General features: G+C 40.6%; 1 protein-coding gene and 2 long non-coding RNA genes across 17 annotated transcripts in view; 1 reads left to right on the top strand and 2 right to left on the bottom strand.

Annotated features, from left to right (window-relative positions):
* The window catches only part of LOC310671378 (cholesterol transporter ABCA5-like), a 52,511-nt gene that overhangs the window by 3,136 nt on the left and 27,503 nt on the right, over window positions 1-21,872 (bottom strand). For 14 of the 15 annotated variants that reach the window (XM_083427259.1, XM_083427258.1, XM_083427257.1 and 11 more), the window contains 21 exons: window positions 21,171-21,310; window positions 19,840-19,959; window positions 19,540-19,741; window positions 17,460-17,632; window positions 16,560-16,687; window positions 16,055-16,192; window positions 15,541-15,654; window positions 12,261-12,431; window positions 11,042-11,155; window positions 10,541-10,675; window positions 7,573-7,638; window positions 6,183-6,274; window positions 5,244-5,367; window positions 4,752-4,869; window positions 4,566-4,657; window positions 3,747-3,922; window positions 3,112-3,187; window positions 2,630-2,724; window positions 1,475-1,594; window positions 1,214-1,363; window positions 110-189 (listed from right to left, as the gene is read on the bottom strand). In XM_083427259.1, coding sequence (XP_083283385.1) covers window positions 110-189; window positions 1,214-1,363; window positions 1,475-1,594; window positions 2,630-2,724; window positions 3,112-3,187; window positions 3,747-3,922; window positions 4,566-4,657; window positions 4,752-4,869; window positions 5,244-5,367; window positions 6,183-6,274; window positions 7,573-7,638; window positions 10,541-10,675; window positions 11,042-11,155; window positions 12,261-12,431; window positions 15,541-15,654; window positions 16,055-16,192; window positions 16,560-16,687; window positions 17,460-17,632; window positions 19,540-19,741; window positions 19,840-19,959; window positions 21,171-21,310 — 2,624 coding nt within the window. The remainder of the gene's footprint in view (window positions 1-109; window positions 190-1,213; window positions 1,364-1,474; window positions 1,595-2,629; window positions 2,725-3,111; window positions 3,188-3,746; window positions 3,923-4,565; window positions 4,658-4,751; window positions 4,870-5,243; window positions 5,368-6,182; window positions 6,275-7,572; window positions 7,639-10,540; window positions 10,676-11,041; window positions 11,156-12,260; window positions 12,432-15,540; window positions 15,655-16,054; window positions 16,193-16,559; window positions 16,688-17,459; window positions 17,633-19,539; window positions 19,742-19,839; window positions 19,960-21,170; window positions 21,311-21,872) is intronic. The other variant, XM_083427253.1, reaches the window with a different exon arrangement.
* Window positions 198-1,439, top strand: LOC310671833. The gene is made up of 2 exons (XR_014508240.1): window positions 198-310; window positions 1,191-1,439. It is a non-coding gene; the product is annotated as an uncharacterized lncRNA (long non-coding RNA).
* On the bottom strand, window positions 17,767-19,530 carry LOC310671842. Its single transcript, XR_014508249.1, has 2 exons — window positions 19,217-19,530; window positions 17,767-18,999 (listed from the first exon to the last, which is right to left on the bottom strand). It is a non-coding gene; the product is annotated as an uncharacterized lncRNA (long non-coding RNA).

The raw sequence follows: 21,872 nt of genomic DNA, 5'->3' as shown, positions 1-21,872 counted from the left end.
GTGGGGACAATGTGGGAGTTTGGCAGGGTGAATTCAGATTACTATGAGATTTGGATGGATAACTTAGAACCCAGTGATGAAGATTCTACTTAGTAAATTGTTGCCTCACCTTCCTCCAGTTTAGAAAAAGATACTGCAAGCGAGTGGACATCTTCCTTTGGGATTTTGTAAGCCAAAACAGAGGCAATGCTGCAACACACAAAAAACAGACACAAGTACATACCACCACAACTAAGCAGAAATGAGAATCACAAAATTGCTTGGAGTAAAGATGCAGGAGTTAAGCATTTTGTACAATGTAGCCAAACAGGTACAATAACTCTGAATCAAACTAGAGGTTTTATCTTATTAGATAAAGGTATTTAGGTATTTAGGAAGGTATTTAGATGATACGAGAGGGAGGCATTCAAGGTGCTTGCCTAGTTGCCAAAGCATTCACTGATGAAACCTTCCATGTACCAAGTTCCATCTATTTTGAGAATGAAAACGTGTTGATTAACCATAGCAATACAGTGGTACATCTAGTTACGAACTTAATTCATTCCGGAGGTCCGTTCTTAACCTGAAACTGTTCTTAATGGGGCCTCTTGCTGCCGGCACACGATTTCCGTTCTCATCCTGGGGCAAAGTTCTCAACTCGAGGTAACTCTTCCAGATTAGCAGAGTTTGTAACTCAAGGTACCACTGTAATTCAGGGTTCTTTCACTTGAACACTATGAGGAGAGACTTAAATCAGCACCAGTCTTAGATGTGCACCTCTCTGCTCCCATCACATCAAGAAAATAATGATGAGTGATTCAGCCAAGCTGAAGCGGGTGGGGGGTAATTAACTCCATGCTTGGACAGATCCTTGACACAGCAAATGCAGACAGGAATGGCAGCTTCCTGCCTTCTGCAGCTATGGCTCGGTAAATGATAGCAAAATAGACAAGGGGAATGCTGGTTGCTTTACTATGCCAGTTTCTTTGGTGGACCTTGGACCACATTTCCAGAACCTCTGGTCTATAAGGTATGTTTCTCTAGTAAGCATTACTCAAAGCCCAAAGTGTACAAGAGCTCTCATAGAAAACTAATACATTTTGGCCATAGTGTTTTCTTTTCTTATAATTGTAATATTTTCTCTCTGCTTTTATTTTTAAAACGATTGCTTGAAAAAAGAATGGTAAGCACTTTTTCTTTTGAATGCTCAGAAACGTCAACTATTGATTTCTACCTTTTCTGGCAACTTGCGTTTGGAAAGATGCGCAAAACCATCCTTTGAAGACGCTCCTTCTGCTGTAAATCCGGCACTTCTCTTAATTTCATTTCTAAGAAATATCCTCTGCCAAATTTACTCTTGAGGTGTTGAACTGTACCAATGCACCTATCCGTTTTGGGGGGGAGAGACAGGCAAACAAAATAATAGATTTTGGCATTAAATTCGTTTTTAACAATAAAAATCTGAGCTTCTTCACTCAAGATGCCAAGGAAGTACCTTAATTTTCCAGACACCAAGATTGCGACTCGATCACACACAGCCTCTGCTTCCTCCATATAATGAGTTGTCAGAATAGCTGCTCTCTCCTTACTTTTTAAGGCTGCCCGAATTGCTTTCCTATGGTGAATAAGTTACAAATTGTTGCTCTTTCGGTGTGCAGTTACATATAAAGGGCATAAGATCATTTGTTGGATCTTCCGCAAGTGAGTGGGAAATGTACAGGCAGTGGTATACTGTGAGTAGCCACCAAATGCATTCTCTCCTCACATTCCCTCTGACATTTAGGGATCATCCAGACTTCCTGTTACGTTGCACTTTCCAGATATAGGTCTGCCTTTTAAAGGCCCATGTCTTAGCGTTTTGCTTTGTTTTTTGTCCTGGTGCTTTCCCTGGGAAAACCAACATTTTACTGCTGAATCGGAGCAAAAATGGCAATTCACGGAAAACCCAGTTGCCCTTTGTTCTGATTCAGCGGTGAAATGCAGGCTTTCCTGGGGAAAGCGCCAGGACACGCTCAGAGCTTTAAACCCATGCCTTAGAAACATGGCACAAAAGGCAGTCTGGATGAGCGCTTAGTCGTGACATGCAGCTGGTGCCATGGAAGTTCTGTGAAAGAAAAAGGACAGCCAGTGGGAACAAAGCTACTGTGTGTCAACATCAGGCATAGGCAAACTCGGCCCTCCAGATGTTTTGAGACTACAATTCCCATCATCCCTGACCACTGGTCCTGTTAGCTAGGGATCATGGGAGTTGTAGTCCCAAAACATCTGGCGGGCCGAGTTTGCCTATGCCTGGTCAACATGAAAGAGGAAACAGCAAAGAGGGTGGAAAGGATCAGCTAATAGTGTTCCCCAATGCCACACCCAATTTCGACTGTAAACTCTTCAGGGGAGAAGGTTTGTTTTAGCCCTGCTAACATCTGTCATATATATAAATGAATACACCTATAGCATTAATAGGAAGGCAGCCAATAATATGGGATAGATTATCTAAGCATGTATCTTCAAGATATGTACATTGTAAAGATGCAAAAAGACTGAGCCTACTGTTCAGAAGCAGAAGAGAGATAATGAGCAAAGCATGGTTATAAGCCACACACACATGTGATATTGCTTTCCACATAAAGCCTCCATGATATTTGGGGTTACTCACCACATCTGCTGTATCCCTACAGGGTCCATACCAGTAGATGGCTCATCTAATAGAGTAACATTAGGGTTACCAAGCATACTAAGAGCAAAGCATAACTGAAAGAGAAGGGAAGGGAAGGGTGACCATTATACAATGCACCATTGGCTGCATTTGAACACTAATGCCAAGCCAAAAATCCTGACTTAAACTTGGGATATGCACAAGTGACGTGCATCATCATGCAGCCCATTTCCTACTACTTTGCTCCTTCCTTCCTACCAGTGGCAGAACAAGCCAAGATTTCTAGCACAGCTTTCCATTGTGAGCAAACCTAGAAACTAGCTTCAAAAGAAGCCAGGTTATTAAGCAATGTTTTTTGGCTTGATGCCCCCTGGCTTTTGGTGAAACAAGAATGTGTGGATTCACAGTGGTCATGCATATCCAGGCTTATTGATCCTGGATTTTTGGTTTAGCAATTCAGCTTAAAAACAACAATCAAATACCTTTCGTTTGATTCCTACTCCAAGGTCCTTTGCTCTTTTCTGTAGATGTTCCTTGAGGTCAAGTGCATGGGAAATGCTGGAGAAAAACAAAAGTATACAGTGTTAAACATTCTAAGAAACCAGTATTAGAGAACTTTAGTGTATGCTCATTAGTTCTTTTTCAAGTAAATTACTTCATATGACATTTTGTGTTTTAGCTAGTATTATTTGATCTCCAGTTAACTTTACACTATTTGTGGTTTTAACTGGATTGATCTTCCCTACAGAAATAATCAAGATGTATGCCACAGGTAGCTTAAGTGTTTTTTTAATGTTGCTTTAAGAGATGTGACCAGAAAAGTCTTGCAACCTGACAATTTTGTCTGTAACTTAGACTGTTGACTACAAATTACCTTTCAAACTAGCACAGAAGATTTTGATACATAACAGAAAGCAGAATCTGAACTACAGCTTTCATCAGCCTAAAAATAAAATGATGCAAATTTATGTCTTAGATATATCTGTGAATCTACAAGAATCTGTGTGGTGTGGTTTTTAAGTTGAAGCTAACAACCATTTTCAGGGAGACATTATACCAAAGTAAAAGAGAAGAAACTTATCTGAATGTAAACAAAGTGTTTAAAATATATATTTACCATTTTATGAATTCTTTTATGTTACTTTCACTCATTCCTTTGATAGCACCATAAATTTCAAAATGTTCCTGCAATGTAATATCAGGCCAAAGTGGATTTGTCTGTGGACAGTATCCCATAAATCTCATGGAGCTATCCTTGTTATTTTCGCCTAAAGAATAATCTCCCATCAGCACCTGTGAATATACCAGTCCTTATTCAATATTTTTACATATAGTTTGCAGTTAACATGCAGAAAAGTTGATTGCATGGAAAGTTAAATTTTTAAAAAAATTACAAGAAATGCTCAGGTTTGGTTTTACTACATGATCACTCTTTTATATACCAGGAGCCATCTGGGAAATAGCCTTCCTATGGGTAGTCACAACATCCCAGCGCCTATTTCTGAATCTAAGCCATATATCATATGAACGGAAAACCCATTGTACCCCCTCTAAAAGTGTTAGCTTTAGAAGCAAAGCAAACATGAGTCTGTTCACAACTCTCAACCATGTAGTTTAGTAGGTCTTGTGACCCCCCCCCCCCCAGTTCATAGTTCTGAGATTATCTATGAAACCAAAAAGGAGTTAGGCACTGAAAATTCATATGCATGAACATTTCCAATAATGGGCACCCCACTCTTGCATAATCTTCTTTGGCCATCTAGCTGAGGTTTAGGTATTTACATGCCAGCTGGAAAGAAATATCCAGAAAAGAGTATGGATCCTCAGTATGAAATAACATTTTTTACCCTCTGAAAAAAAAGGACTACAGCCTGAGCTATGAAACCTGTTCTGGATGGAAGAGGGGGGACACCAGCTTCAGGTTGCACTTGAATACCTGGCCTGAGGTTGGTTCTACGTCTCCCACCAACATATTAATCAGTGTGCTCTTCCCAGCTCCATTGGGGCCTAGCAGTCCCAGAATTTCTCCTGGAAAAAGAACAGGCAAACACGTAAAATGTGCAGTTCTGTTTAATGAGATGGTGCATTTGATTTTCCCGACTTATTTATTTTTACAACTAACCTTTTTTTACACAAAAAAAGACCTGATTGGTTGCCACCTTCTTGATTTTTCTTCCGAGAAGAAAATCTGTCCTTTCATCATAATCTTTATGTAAATTGCTGACCAAAATGGCCGGTTTCTAGTGAAACAAAAGATAACAGAGCTTAATTAATAACGCACATGGAAAACTAAACCATGCTTTCTTGCTACATGCACAAGTTCAAACAAGCCTGAGCAAAGCCTCAACCTCACATGCTCACCTGTGCAGCCAGGAGAAGGATTTCATGGGCATTTACTTTCAGTTCCCATAAACTTAGCACATCTTAGCACGTCTTCTGCTAACCAGGGATTGTTAGTTAAACAAGGTGCATAACTCATGATTTGGAAATTGTGCTTTTTGAAACAGACTATCACTATAAGAGAGGTAAGGCACATCACCCCCCTTATACAGGTCTTACAATACAACCAGGTGCCAGTAGGTTCACAGGGTTGATACTGAAGAGCAAGATTTACCTCCTCACAGCTCTGGCTCGTTGTCATCTCCTTAACCCTCAACCTCTCAGCTACAACATCTTCATCCTCATCCTCGTCAAACGGCACATCTGGCGATTTCCTGGCCTTCAGCTTCGCAGGAGTTCTGAAGTTAAGGAAATATATTTAAAATCTGCTCATTGGGACCTCTGAACAGATAGAACTAACAGAAATAATGCCATCAGGTAGACCTACATGAAACCATATTGATGCTTCCCTGTCCAATATGACCTTGTGACAGAATTGGCTAGAAAAACACCTAAAATAGACAAGTGAGATATTTTGCTAGATCAAAGAGGGATTGGGTGAATGAGAAGGTGGCAGCATTCACGCTACAGTCGCTGATAATATCCCATTTATCCCTGATTCAGTTTCTTATGTGCAGCAATAAGAAGAATGGTCTTTCATGCAAGAATCATCACATATTCAGTCAGCTAAAGAAATGGTTGGACGATGGGTGGGTGTTCTGAGAAGCTGTGTGAAGGCTTTGTTTTCCTTCTCATTCTAAAGCATATTGAGGTGTTTGACTTGGGAAAAAGTTCAAATAAACTCTCTGATGCTGATGGCTACAATATATTTGTCTGATCCACTAACTAGGAAAGCATGCACACTATTCTGTGATATTTTAGTTTGCCTAATAAAGTAGTGTCAGGCACTACTTTTAGATCATGAACAGAAAAAACTGTGGCATTGCAAGGATCCCAGGGCAAACTCTTGGACTCCAATTGCTTCACTGACGTCCCTAAAAGTATTGCCTATCTAAGTAATCACTCCAGCCCTCCCTTAAGCCCTAAACATCAGCAAGTGGTCACTTCTCCATGGACCAAGAGACTTTTAATGTGTATACTTTGTTGCAGTTCACTACTGACTAACACTGGCTTGGTGTAGTAATTTCAGTACCATAAACAGAGGCATACCAACCTGAAAAATGGGTCATTTCTCATTGATTTGCCTCCACATTTCACCTCAAGATAGCGTAGAAGGAAGAGCCAAATGACACATTGCAAGTAGGGCTAAAAGAGAAGAAAGGAATAAGCACATTAAATAAAATGGATTTTCTCCTTTGCAAAGGACCCTAGATGCATCCCCCCTCTTTGCACATTGCTCCACTCTCTTCCCACAAAACAATGTAAGATAGAGCCAGTGTGGTGTAGTGGTTAGAGGGCGGGACTAGGACCTGGGAGACCCGGGTTCAAATCTCCACTTGGCCATGAAGCTCACTGGGTGACCTTGGGCCAGTCATTTCTTCTCAACCTAAACTACCTCACGGGGTTGTTGAGAGGATAAAGGGGGGGAGGGAGTAAGTGTGTACGCCGCCTTTAACTCTTTGAAGAAAATGTAGAATATAAATACAAAGATAAATAAAATATTAGTATTTATTTACTTTATGTATCACACTTCACGTGAGGCATCACAAAGCAAGATAATAATACAATACAATTAGAGTGATGGAGCATCTTAAGACCTTCATTACATTTCCCTTTCTGCAACAATCTGTCGGTTGTCTCCACAACTATTTACCATATTTTTCGCTTTATAAGACACACTTTTTCCCTCCTAAAAAGTAAGGGGAAATGTGTGTGAGCCTTATGGAGCGAATGCAGGCTGCGCAGCTATCCCAGAAGCCAGAACAGGAAGAGGGATTGCTGCGCAGTGATCCCTCTTGCTGTTCTGGCTTCAGCGATAGCCGCGCAAAGCCTGCTCAACAACATTTGATTCAGAATCTTCCCCCCCCCCCTTGTTTTCCTCCTCTAAAAACTAGGTGCATCTTATGGTCGGGTGTGTCTTATAGAGCGAAAAATACGGGTATTTATTTAAGCAATTAGTAGGATGCCTCAACCCAATTTGTGCTATACACCCTTCAATATCATTTATATGCCACAGTGGTGGGAGGGTCAGGAAGAGTACATCAAACATGGCTGATCTTCACCTAGTGTTAGAAGCAAGACTAGTTGCACCAGCATACACTTGCTTCTATGTTTTAGCAAAATAACTCTAAAAGAACCCTTTAAGCTCAGTTTAATGACCGTGATTATGGCCATGTCTTCCCCATAGATCAGTGATGGAAAACATTTGGCCCATGGATCAAACTTGAGCGGCCAGGGGATCAAATATGACACAAGAGGCAGCCTTCTTCAAACCATGCTCACCTGCCCCACACCTTTTTGTAAACCGCTTTGAGGTTTTTTACATGCAAGCAATATATACATTTTATGAAATAAAATAAAAACAATAACACCTTATCATTACATGTAAAAGTGTATCCAGACAACCCACCTCTTAAATTCTTAAGGGAAAATATGGTGCCTACCGCTATTGTTGAAACCAATAGCCTTTCTGTATTTCTTTCCATATTTCGACCAAGCTTCTCTGCTACCTAACAATACAGAAAATGCTTATTTCAATATTTCACCCCTCATATTTCTACAAGTCATTCTGAGTTCATTTATATAATATTACCATTTAGAAAATGCTTTTTGAAACAATTAATTTATCTGAATTATTTCTTCCACAGACTGATTTTTGCAGGAAGCTCATCAAAAAGCATACATTTTTACAACAAACAAACCTGCTTTTCCTTGTTTCAAAGAGAGCGTCAAAATACAAGAGAAACAATAGATTTCATTTAAATACAACTTAAATAAAAGCAATAACTAGATAACTAGTTAACATAACATAACTAGATCAAAAAGGTGAAACTCAACAAGGAGGTATGGAGAGACGATCAAAGGGTTAAAAGGGCAAAGGAAATATTGAAAGAATTTTATGAAATAAATGAAAATCAGGATACGGATAAAAAAATGATTTGGGAAGCAAGCAAAGCCTATATGAGATAATACAATCCCTAATACAACAAATGGGAAAGATAAGGAGAAATAAAGATAATAATATTATGGAAATAAATAAACAAATAAGAGAGAAAGAAAAAGACCTAGTGAAAAACCCAAAGAATGAAGATATCCTCCAACAAATAAAGAATTTACAAGCCCAAAAATAAATAAAAGGAACAACGACAAATGTTGGAAATGTAACAGAACAAAAGGTACGTTATATCACATGTGGTGGACTTGCCCAAAGATTAAAATCTTTTGGGATATGATCCATGACGAAATAAAAAAATTGATAAGGACATCACATAAAAAAAAGGCAGAGGCATATTTATTAGGAATCTTAGATAAAGATATCCCCAAAGAGAAAATTAACTTATTTCTATAAGCGACAACAGCGGCAAGAATTTTGATTGCTAGCTATTGGAAAGAGGAAAGCATCCCAACAAAAAGAGAATGGTTGGGGAAACTTTGCGAGTACCTGGAATTAGCAAAATTGACAGATATAATAAGGAGAAAATCCAAAACTATGGTTATGAAGCAATGGGAGTGTTTAAATGATTATTTACAAAACCAGGGCTCAACTACAAAAATTTGGTTGTGTTTAGAATAATCTTGTGCGTAATATAAAAAATACAAAGTGAGACATTAAGGAAACCAAAAGGGAAAATATGAAGAACAGAGGCTCTGAAGAAGGGATTATTAAAAACATGTGAGGTAAACGGTGGAAGTCGTTATTTTTCTTTTCTTTTTTTCTTTTTTCTGTTTTTTCTTTTTTCTTTCAAAAGAAACAATTTATTTAAGGTACCGGTAGATAAGGACAAGACGAAATGATACAATTGAATGTAAATATAGATGGGAAATGGCTATGTATTGTGAGTGCTTACCGTATTTTTCGCCCTATAGGACGCACCGTCCCATAAGGCGCACCTAGTTTTTTGGGGGGGAAATAAAGGAAAAAAATTATTTCCCCCCCAGGCGCGGGGTTGGGGAAGCCCGAGCTTCCCCCGACCCCAGCCCCCAAACAGGCAGCTCTCTGCCAGCCGTGGGAGCCCAGTGCTGGCTCCCGCTGCTAGCGGAGAGGTCCGCGAAGCCTGGACGCGCTGAGCTCAGCGCGCGGAGGCTTCGGCATGCAGGCACCTCTCCGCCAGCAGCGGGAGCGCTCCCGCTGCTAGCGGAGAGGTCCGCCAAGCCTGGGCGCGCTGAGCTCAGCGCGCGCAGGCTTCGGCATGCAGGCACCTCTCCGCCAGCAGCGGGAGCGCTCCCGCTGCTAGCGGAGAGGTCCGCGAAGCCTGGGCGCGCTGAGCTCAGCGCGCGCAGGCTTCCGCATGCAGGCACCTCTCCGCCAGCAGCGGGAGCGCTCCCGCTGCTAGCGGAGAGGTCCGCGAAGCCTGGGCGCGCTGAGCTCAGCGCGCGCAGGCTTCGGCATGCAGGCACCTCTCCGCCAGCAGCGGGAGCGCTCCCGCTGCTAGCGGAGAGGTCCGCGAAGCCTGGGCGCGCTGAGCTCAGCGCGCGCAGGCTTCCGCATGCAGGCACCTCTCCGCCAGCAGCGGGAGCGTTCCCGCTGCTAGCGGAGAGGTCCGCGAAGCCTGGGCGCGCTGAGCTCAGCGCGCGCAGGCTTCCGCATGCAGGCACCTCTCCGCCAGCAGCGGGAGCGTTCCCGCTGCTAGCGGAGAGGTCCGCGAAGCCTGGGCGCGCTGAGCTCAGCGCGCGCAGGCTTCAGCATGCAGGCACCTCTCCGCCAGCAGCGGGAGCGCTCCCGCTGCTAGCGGAGAGGTCCGCGAAGCCTGGGCGCGCTGAGCTCAGCGCGCGCAGGCTTCAGCATGCAGGCACCTCTCCGCCAGCAGCGGGAGCGCTCCTGCTGTTTGCGGAGAGGTCCGCGAAGCCTGCATTCGCCCCATAGGACGCACCCAGATTTCCCCTTCATTTTTGGAGGGGAAAAAGTGCGTCCTATAGGGCGAAAAATACGGTATCTACTTTTAAAAAAAAATCATATATGATCTTTTCTTTTACTTTTTTATTCTTTCTTTGTTCCCCTTTTCTTTATTCTGATATCTTACATTTCATTTCACTGTGTTATCATGAATAGCATTTTATAGAGGTATAAATAACTGTAAATATGAAAAGAGGCAAAATATTCTTCAATTCCTTTTCCTTGGATAGATGTATTTGTTTTTCTCTTTTGTATTTTCTTTTGTTATGAATATGTATGTATTTTAACTTGTATTGAATAAAAATTTATTTTAAAAAAAGAAAAGAAATAACAACCTATTTTCCAACTTTCAAAATAGTTCAGTCTCCTGAGCCCAGCTATGGTTGCCCATAACTAGTCTTAAGTCATGTAGTGAGTGATGTGGAATGAAATTTTAATCAAATGTATTGCCTCCGGCACACCAGACTTTTGAAACTACAGACAAAATTTATCACTGTTTTAGTTCACTGCAAACTTACCTCTGTTAGAGAAATGAGACACCCAATAAGAGGATATATTGGGATGAAGATAGAAAAGCACGTGTGAATTATAATTGCTATTGCGTACGACTGAATAAAAGCTACATCAATAACAATAACACAAATCAAGGCTACCTGAAAAGGGAAAAGAAATAAAGATAATTACAATAAAATTAGAGCACCATTTGATTTCTTTTTATCCATCTTTAAAAAATGTTGTAGCATTCATTTGCATGTGGGCTACTGAAAAACCAGCTGTACAGATTGCTTTTGCCAAGAAAGCAAAAAGTAATATCCAGAATAAAAGGAACAGTAAATAGTGCCTAAGAGACAAATAATTAATCCTGCAAAGTTTGGTTTCATGCTGCAACTATTCACTTGCAGGACTGAGCTACAACCCAAATGAGAAAAAAAAGACATATAATTATTTCTTAAATATAACAGTCAATCAAAATACTAAATTGCATTAACTAGGAAAGATGTATCAAGTACTGGACTTACTGTTGAAAAAATTAATGACCAAAATTCTTTGGTGTTTTGTATTGTTTTGAAGGTGAAAGAGACAACATAATGAAACAGAATTACCGATGGAACATAGCCAATAAGGCACAAAACCTGCAGGGAGGAAATTAAATTTGAGTTATGCATAACATGAAAACACAACAAAATGATTAAGAACACAGAATACAATCTGTCACCTTTCCAAACTTTTATAAGACATCTGAAGGCAGCCCTGTTTAGGAAAGCTTTTAATGTTTAATAGGTTACTGTATTCTAATGTTTTGTTGGAAGCTGCCCAGAGCGGCTGGGGAAACCCAGCCAGATGGGCGGGGTATAAATATATTATTATTATTATTATTATTGGCCTGCAATGTTTTGCAAATGAAATCAGGGGTCATATTTTTAATAGAAAAACACAAAAGGAAATACAAAGACTCCCTTAATTATTGCACATTGTTGAAAGTTTTTCACTACCTGCAGTGTGCTGTACTCATTTACAGTGTTACCACCTGCTCCTATGCCAATTTAAAAGCCAAAAGGTTGATGGTTCTTTGGGTTAAAAGTAGAGCAGAAAAACATAAGTATACAACATTATTTATTGCAGGATGTGTGAAATACACTTCAGTGAGTGCAGCATGTAAAATGGCAGGCAATGCCATTACGCAGGCAATTTCTGCTTTATGTTCACTTTGCCGCTCTGTTGATTTTAGTAATTATGTGGCTTGCGGCTTGCTGTGCTCTGTAAGATGCTTTGGGAACCTCCAAGTTGAATACAGTGTTATTCTGCTTTTGTAATAAATAAAATAAAATGGTGCCGTGGGGAAGAATCTTTACTAGGGCTGAAGAATGGCAGATTTGCCATCACATCCGCAGTCCTGCCGGCTCCTGCCTACCTGGGCAGTTAATTTTTATTCTTTGTGGATGGTGCAGCAAAGAGTCCTGGTTCGGTTCCTCCAAGGGAAACAGACTGATTTTTGATCCAGTGGCTCTATCACTGGCCCTATTCTTCCCTTCCAAGGTTCCAGGTATTCCTGCCAGCAGTAGTTTAGTAATTCCTGCCCGCACCTTCAACAGGTGCAGTTGGGTTTTCCATGGCAACACAGTTCCTTCCTGCCATCGGGAAATCTTTTCTGAATCCTACTGGATTTCTGTTGTTGAGGTGACGCCAATAAGGGGACCAAGGAACGGATAAAAGTATCTGGAAGAAAACAAAACTTACCACAGCAAGAGCCTCTTCAGGGAAAAAAATAATTCCATGGTGAACTATGAACAAGATTCCGACCATCAGGAGGAGAATAATGTAATATAAAAGAATGTCAACTAGTGCTTGCCCACACCAGTATGCAGATGGATAAAGACCTGATAACTTAAGTTGAGTATAGGCTTTGATCTGCAAAGGTGCAAAAAATAAATGAAAATCTAGGTCAAATATGGGGAATGGCAGGAAATCCAGCAATTGTACTTTTGCTTTTGATAATATGATCTGGAATGAACTATTTTAAAAAAATACAGTACAAAACATTCTATGGGCTCACCCACACTTCTTGTACTTTATAGATATGGGTCTGAGTAGCTTTGGCTTTGGTTTGTGAAATATACTCAGAGTCGCAAAGTGATTTCATGCTCTTTATTCAGTGGTGAGGAGGAATGAATGAAAGTCCCCTCAAAGTATCTGCTTTATATACATTATTTACACAATGGGCTGCACATGATTGACTAATTCCAGAATTCTACTGTAAGCCAATCAGGTTGTGGATTCACTTCTATCTGGAGCATGATTGGGTGGTACCTGCCAACCAATCATACTGCTGCATTGTTCTAGGACCAATCAGACTGCTACATTCTGAATCCTATTGTTCTAGGACCAATCAGACTGCTGCATTCTGAATCCTATTGTTCTAGGACCAATCAGATTGCTGCATTTTGGATCCTATTGTTCTAGGACCAATTAGACTGCTGCAGTTTGGATTCTATTCAACTCAGTACATAACAGTTTGCCACTTTCCCCAGGAAAACCCACTCTTCAGCATTAAATCAGATCAAACAGCAACCAGATTTTCTGCAGATCGCTATTTGTTCTGATTCGGTGCTAAACTGTGGGTTTTCCTGGAGGAAAGTGGTGGACAAATGGAAGTGTGATTGCGCCTTCGGCCACTAGCTTATCTGTAGGGCTGGAACATACGGATTTCTAGAAGAAAAGCATTGGGAACATACATCAAGAGTCCTTCTAATTTAATTGATACAAGACACCTCAAACACCCCTAACTGATAAATGAACCAAGATGGAGGAAGATCATATCCTATTAAGAAAATTAACTAGGGAGCAGCTCAAAGAAAAGTACAGCAATGGCAGAGAGTCCTGCACACCAGGGAGTACTTACCTCCCAAAATTTCATGGGTGAAAATAGGGACATTCCTGTACAGGAGTGGGTAGGGCTAGGGGCGGAGTCCAGCAGCTCAGCAGTGTGGTTTGGCAGACAATAGCAGGGCCAACACAATCCAGAGTCAAACGTGCCACAAGGAGAAAGCAGGAACTAATATGCATGCAAGGAGGTGGCTCCAGCTGGCAAAAGCAGGGAGGCAAGCCACAGGCTACAAGGCAAATCAAATGCATAACACACACGCACATATATAAGCACTATATTTCATTTATATCATCTAGAGGACATTAGTCCTGTTTTACAGTGGGGCACAACAGTGAGTACCTAGCCCAAGATCAGTCACTGAAGATAATATTAAAGCAACAAATAAAGGTAATGCCTGCAGCCTCCCAACCAGAGACACTGGAATTAAGAAGCTTTATTTATTCTTTTTCATCCTATATGGCTGGCAGCACAACATGGGATCAATAGGCCTAGTTAGGAATATTGAGGTCAAATGCAATTAGATTATTTTTTTAAAAAAGGATAAGCAGCATTTAGCCAAAATATATACTCCCATTTAGACTCTGATGTCTACTCTGAAGTTAATCCCATATAATTCCATGTGGTTTACTCCCAAGTAAATGTAATGAATAAAGAAGTTGCAACCGCAGTTACTATAGCTGTGGTTTTCAGAGAGGTTGGGATCCAAAAAGCCATTTGTGAAAGGAGAAAACGTTTCTTAACTTTTTGTGGGCAAGCTAGCAGAAGACTTCTCAACAGTGTACAACACCACAATATATTGGGAGTTGTGTTATACTACAAGAAACATGGTGTGTAAGGAAGATACAGGCTTTTGGATCACTTCCATCTAAATAATTACTTTTATGCCAGTTTCTTTGTAAGCAGTGAAACAAGAAGTTATGTAAGCATCTGCAGAGAATATATGAAAGTTTGGCTGGAAGTGTTTACTCTCTGAACTTAAGGTTTGGTCAACACAGGCATACATGGAGCAAAAAAAGAAAAACAAGACACATAGAAAAGAAAAAGAAAAGAAACATAGTTGCATCATTAAAATTAAGAGAGCAGGTGTGGTTTTTCCCCCCGAGACTGAATAATGGGACAGTTTGGGTAGTAGTAGCAAATGCGTAGTTTGAGGAAGAAAAAGCAAAATGACTCTTGATGATTGGTAAAATGAAAGATCACTAGAATGATCTGCAATTTCCACCTGAGTCCTAGTGTGGCAATGAATATGAACCAGAATATCCTGCTAATCAAACCCAATAAATAAGCTCTTTAGAATGACAACCAGCCCAAGTTATGACAGAATGGTATCAATTAGCTGAACAATACTACAGTCATATCTCTGGTTACAGATGCTTCAGGTTTTGTTTTTTCAGGTTAAAAAGGTAAAGGTACCCCTGCCCGTACAGGCCAGTCTTGACAGACTCTAGGGTTGTGCGCCCATCTCACTCAAGAGGCCGAGGGCCAGCGCTGTCCAAAGACACTTCTGGGTCACGTGGCCAGCGTGACATCGCTGCTCTGGCAAGCCAGAGCCGCACACGGAAACGCTGTTTACCTTCCCGCTAGTAAGCGGTCCCTATTTATCTACTTGCACCCGAGAGTGCTTTCGAACTGCTAGGTTGACAGGCGCTGGGACCAAACAGCGGGAGCGCACCCCGCCGCGGGGATTCGAACCGCCGACCTTTCGATCGGCAAGCCCTAGGCGCTGAGGCTTTAACCCACAGCGCCACCCGCGTCCCTGTTTTTTCAGGTTACGGACTGCCAAAACCCAGAAGTCCTGGAACTGGTTACTTCCGGGTTTTGGCAGTCGCATCTGCGCAGAAGCGCCGAATTGCAACCCGCGTGATTGAACAGAGGAGTTATAAATATTGCTGCTATTTCCTTATTCTATTTGAACACTTTTACGTACAACCATATCTGCCCTGAATTGATTCACTGCAATGTATGAAATCAGTTAAAATAAGTTATGATGCCAAATAGGTGGCAAGGGAATAACTATGGTGACTCCTGATTTTCCCTCTGAGGAATTTGGTCTGAGGAATCACTGTGTTGAACCAATGTATAGGACATTTCACATTGCTTTTTTTAAAAAAGTATGTTCTAATACAAAGTTACCCTGTGGTTTTCTGCATTGTCCATGGAAAAATATGATGGCAATCCAGTTATTGTGACTCCTACTGTCAAAGCTTGAACAACCAGCACCATTATGAAACCTCTGTCAGTAATTTTCTGCAAAATAACAGATTGCAATATTAGAATACAAAGGGGAAAAAACCCAAGGTGAAATATAATTTTAAGGGGTTTTTTTAGGGGGGGTGTCTAACTGTGGCTTGATAAATCAGTCTGTTTTTGCTATATTTAGTTTAAAGGTTTTTGCATTTTTAATTCTTTTGAAAGACAGTACAATAAAAGTTTGAAAACTAATACTAATAAATAAATCTGTTTTGCAGCCTGACTAGGGCTGCAAAACAGGGAATACCTGGGAGACCACAACACATGGCAATTAAGACGTGTTTGGTTTTGGAGATCACAAGTCATGCAATCCAATGTACACAAAGGCCAACTTGTCACAAATTGGAATGCAACTTCATTTTACAAGAACTTTTTTTTGGACTTTGCATTTACTCACTTGGAAGAACGAACTACTCCAGACATGGATGTTTTCTGTGACATTTAAATTGTGCAGATACAGATTGCTAATGATATTCATCATAACTGGTAAAGAGTGTTTCATGGTGCAGTTAAAAGCAGCTGTAAAGATGTAGTTCTGAAAACAACAACAAGAAGAAGAGCATAATCAGCGAAAATCTCTAGTGCCACCGTTCCTTCCCCCTGGCACTTTATGTGCTGCTGGAACAACACCAGGGCAGTCTGGGAGAAAGGAAATGACATGTGAGCTATTAAAGAAAACTCTGTGAGCTTTGATCTTGCCACTGCTGCTGCCACCAAGACTGACAGTGAGGAAAAAGGAAAAAGACCTACCGCCCTGTTTCTAAGTCGAGCTCCCTCTTCAAATTTCAAAACCTCCCCTATCCCACTTGGGGAAAAAATTCATTTTGCACCCCAACTCCCTGCCAGCAAACAGAACCAATGCCCACATAGACCCAATATATTTAACCTGCATTTCTTCTCACCTTGCCTGCATGAGATACATTTAATGCTCCATTGTGGGGAGCAACTGATACATAATCACTGCCATTGAATATTTCTGTGTGTACATTCTGGCTTATAAGAGAGCTGATGATGTCATCAATGTCTGATCCTAGGTTGAGACAATAAAGAAAGTTGAAAGGTTAGTCTCACAGGCACAAAGATTCCTTGCATGAAAAGAGTTTTCCCATTCCCTGCTATGCCAAAGATACATAATATTATTGAACATTTAGAGTTGGCACTGGTATTGCAGCAAAAAAGAAGGCTCATGTTCTCCAGAAGTCCCGTATAAACATCAAAATATCCTTAGAGTTTTAGGGTGAATTCCAATTAAGTCATACTCAGACCCGACACGTTGAAATAAATGAAAGTTAATTATTTGAGTGGGTCTGCTTTGTGCATGACGGAGATCAATACTCTTGAAGCACTGACAATACGTGTATATATTCTCTCTCTCTCTCTCTCTCTCTCACACACACACACACACACAAACTGTGCTGTCATGTAATTACTATAATTATGAAATAATGTTGCTTATTTTATTGATCTATTTTTAAATATTTATACCCTGCCTACTAACTGATGCTGCTGTAAAGCTTTCAGCTTTTTGGTAAAAAATCAAACTATTTAAAGTCTGTTCCATGAAGTTGGCCAGATACAATTCTAGAAACATATCTTTAAATTCAATTTGTGATTGAATGGGGTGGGGGAATCAAACCAGACTTGCCAGAGGGCTGATTTTTCTACCTGTCTTCAAGCTAACCATTCATTACACTGATTGCTGTTAAACTTAATTACACTTTTAATTTATTCCTACTGTATGTCATACAGTAAAAATAAAATAAAATAATGAATAAAAGCAAATAAATTGAAAAGTAACTTACCAGTGAAGTTCTGAACAAGGAGACTGCTTTTGTATTTATGAAGAGTTTCATTTGGTTTAAGAAAGTATAAGTCTGGAGAAAACGTAACAGGAACCACTGCATCTTTGAAGTATTGCCGATACATATTGAACATATAAATCTCAACACCAAGGAACACTGTTAATAGCAAAAACCTGAAAGAATAAGAAAAAAGTACACGTAAAGCTGGTACAAATTAGTGTAAAGAATGGTGACCTTCAGAGCAGAGGTAGACTGAACAGCCATCATCCATAGTATTTCTTTATTTAATTTAACACAATCTGTATACTTTTTAATTTTTGTTAAATCTCTAAGTGATTTTGCATTGTTTTACTGGAAACACCAATCTGTCTTAAGTTTATTCAATACAAAACACATATTCAAAATAACTTGAGGATGACAAGCATGTACTCTTTCGCAGTAACAAAGGGAAGGACCTTGCTAGATCAGAACAAGGGTTGACCTGCTCAAGCATTCTCTGGAAGAATACCCTTAAAACTGTATCCACTGGTAAAATTGGCTGCAATCCCTGCTCTGGATGACAAGTCATTAAATAATGATTTCACTCATCCACATACTAAAAGTACAAGCCTGTAAACAGCTACACTGAGACAGCAGTCCTTGAGTATGATATCTAAGGCACCTTGTGTAGTATTTAAAAAGTTCAGAAAGGTTAAGGGGCAGGGAGTGTTATTGAAAAACTAGCATTATAGTCAGAGGGCTTACCCACACTTACCTTTTCCCTGCTCTTTCGAGGCACAGGTCTGTGCTTGTGTTTTATTTTTTATTTTGTCCTAGAGCTTTCCCCATGAAAACCCATTATTTAGTGCTCAAGCAGAGCCAATGTCAAGTTGAGTTTTCCACACATTGACGCTTGCTCCAGTGGAGCTTTAAAGAGCAGGTTTGCGTGGGGAAAGCTCCAGAGGATTAAAAACAAAAACGGTGCTCAGACCTGCAGCTTTAACGCACAGATCATGCCTTGAAAGAGAGGAAAGGTAAATGTGGATAAGCCCCCAGTCTCAAGCAATAGCAATCTGTCCCTCTTGGAGCATGACATGAATGCAATCACTTATTTTCCTTCCGTGGGCTCCTTCTCTTTTGGATCGTTAAAACATAAGACGGAAAAGTTTCCTGAAGTTCATGTGTAAGCCTTAGGTAAGAAAACTTGCAGCCAAATGTGATGTTTGATGATGCAATTTCTTTTCAAACACCTCTATCCTTGTAAATAATGTGCACAGATTGAAATTTACCACTTCCTCACTGGAACTTCTTTCCAAACATTTTTTCAGGATGTGGCAAGCTGCCCTCTTGAAGCGCATTAAGTATTCACACAGATATTCCTGGCAAAGGTGAGGTGGGGCAGAAATAATCTAATCTAATAAGGCTGAATGAACACACTTAAGCCCCAACTATCTCCAGGCTTCTCCTTGGCACACTAGAACATGATAGGGATTAGGAGGCATGCATACATCTCCCTTGTGTTTCTCAAGCATGCATGGACATATGTACGCTCTCTCTCTCTCTCTTTTCTGGATGCTAGCTATTTGAGAAAAAATTGAGCTATTTGGGAAAGATGGAGGGCACAAGGAGAAGGGGACGACAGAGGACAAGATGGTTGGACAGTGTTCTCAAAACTACCAGCATGAGTTTGACCAAACTGCGGGAGGCAGTGGAAGAGCCTGGCGTGCTCTGGTCCATGGGGTCACGAAGAGTCGAACACGAATAAACGACTAAACAACAACAACAACAGCAGTTATTTGAGTCCCAAATTTAACTTGCACTAAGAGATAAGGGAAAACTACACAGACCTTCCACTCTCCACAATGATGCTGCGTGCTGCTTACATGTGTGCAGCATAGGAAGCAATGAAGAGACTCAATAGCAATTCCTCCACGCACACACATGCTGTACTCACTATTTCCCTATCAGGTGTTGCAACACAAGGCACCAATCTGAGATGCAGTCTTTACTCTGGGCTGCGGTCTGTTTTAACCTTTTAACCTATTTCCGTTTCTGACTCTCATACATTTTGGACTAAGAAACAGAAAGCCAAGATGCTTACACTTCTGTGAGTGATTTGATGTCACGTTTGAAATTAAGAAAATGAACTTTTGCCAGAGTAGAGACCTGTTTTTTCCAAAGAGACTTATTGCTTAGTACACACGATTTTGTCTCAGATAGCATTAGCAGGCTTTGCTCTAACTCATCCATAGATTTTGCATCCATTTCATCTTCAGCTTGCTCCGAGTTAAATGCACTGAAATCTAAGGAGGGTAACAGGTTAGGCAACTTAGAATTTATCCCCCGCCACCAAATCATTGTTCTGTAATGTACTACAGGAAGTACTGTCATTGATTCTCACCTGTGTGGTTAATTTCAGCTTCAACTTCCAGCTTGAGGAACACATCCTCCAAGGTAGTCATGGAAACGCCGTAAGAAATAACACCCAAATGGGAATGCATGTCTAGATCAGCAAACAGTGCTAGAAGAAGAAGAAGCAGGAATAGATGTGGTAATAGTAGCAACAGCAACAGCAGCAGCCGCTGCCGAGCTACTGCTTGGAAATAGAAATATAGGAAGCTGTCTTATACCATTGATCAATCCCTACCTACAGCAGGGATTGGATGCATTGCTGATGGATGGGATTGCTGACGGGTCAATCACCTGACATCACCGTGATGTAATCAAACCATGCAGGCAAACAAACTGGGCTTTGCAAGTGCCTGCAAACAATTTCAGCAGGGAGTTGCAGCTTTACCTTCCCTCAAAGATCTTCAAGGAGACTTTGACTAAACATTAGGAATAACTTTCTGATGGCAAGAGCTGTTTGACAGTAGAATTGACTACTTCCGGAGGTGGGCGGACTCTCCTTCGCTGGAATTTTTTTAACAGAACTTGGATGGCCATCTGTCAGGGATTCCTTAAACTATGACTCTTGCACTGTAGGGGATTGAATTAGATGACACCCCTCCACACACACTACGATTCTATGACTGCATATCATATATGGCATGAGGGGTGGAACAGGCGAGAGTGGTTTAGAGAAAAATAGCCTGCCTTGAGTGCCAAATTAGGTATCTGGATGGGTGTATTATGTCTGTCTGCTGGTCTACGATGACAGTGGGTCTCCAGGGCTTCAGACACAAGTCTTTCCCAGACATACCTGGTGGTGCCAGAGATTTCTGCATGCAAAGTTTATTCTCTCCCACTGAGCTTTATAGCTATTACATTTCTTGCAATTATGTTGCCTTATTTCTGTTTGCCATTGAGTGTAACAACAAAAAAGCCCTTTGGTGCCACTATTGTTTAACGATTGCATATAGCGTAACAGTTCAAAGTCACATGAAACAAAAGGTGAATGTTTTCCTTCATTTATCAGAGTGTCAAAAATGTGTCTGAAATTGAGGATTTTTTGTTGTTTTCTGGGAACTGCCTTGCTACAATATAATTTTTATTAAAAGCTTGCCAAGGAAGGAAGGAAGATTACAAAAAACAAAACACAAACCAAACAACATAGTTTGGGGTGTTTTGACCCCTTTCACAATAAATACCATCTCTTTCCCTTGCATAACAGGCCCAAAACCTATGTTATTTCTCTTGAAGTCCATTTCAATTTAGTTTTCCATGAATTTCATTATTTTCCCCATCTGCTCTCCAATTTTCACTAGTGTTCAAAGGGGAGATGAGGTGTACCTGAAAATTTGTCCATGTCGTTAAAAGGTAAGGCATACACAAGCTGCTCTTCAGTCTGCTTTAACAAACTGGCTCCAGGGATATGCTGCTTGATCAAAAATGCTGTGCCTTCTGTGTTACAGTACCTGTCTATTTGCATACTAAGGAAAAACAAACACACACAATGTTTAATTATTATTTACAAGGTGGGACTCTATGGTCTGTTTGTTTTTTAAGTAACAAAAATAACATATTGTAAACCAATTTAACATATAAACTTTATTTTCTTAATCCAAATGAAAAACAAAATTTACATATAAGTATCCATAATACTTTACCTTTACCTTTATTCATAAATTATCTAAAACTCTAACAGATAAATCATAAAAACATTTGAGATATATTCCAGAGGTGGGCCTTTTTTGTTTCTAAGGGCCAGTTCTTTTCAGCAGGCTGACTCTGACAGATGGGTGGGCCAATCTTGTTGTCAATCACATCTCCCTATGACATAATGTGATTGACAAATGGGTTGCCCAGCCCACTTGTCAAAATCCCTTCTGCTTGCAGTGCTCCTTGCTGCAGTTCCTCCAGCAAACTTTAAAGGGGGAGGGAAACCACTGCAAAGAATGGCTGCTTTAAATTAATATCCATGCTCCTGACTGAGCATAGGAGAGTGGAGACTGAGTGCTCTTTGCAGCATTTTCTCTCTCCCACTTTTGCTGC

The sequence above is a fragment of the Podarcis tiliguerta genome, assembly GCF_965153285.1.
Source record: "Podarcis tiliguerta genome assembly, chromosome: 2".
In the NCBI taxonomy this organism is placed as follows: domain Eukaryota; kingdom Metazoa; phylum Chordata; class Lepidosauria; order Squamata; family Lacertidae; genus Podarcis; species Podarcis tiliguerta.
This window is presented reverse-complemented; position numbering and strand designations above follow the sequence as displayed.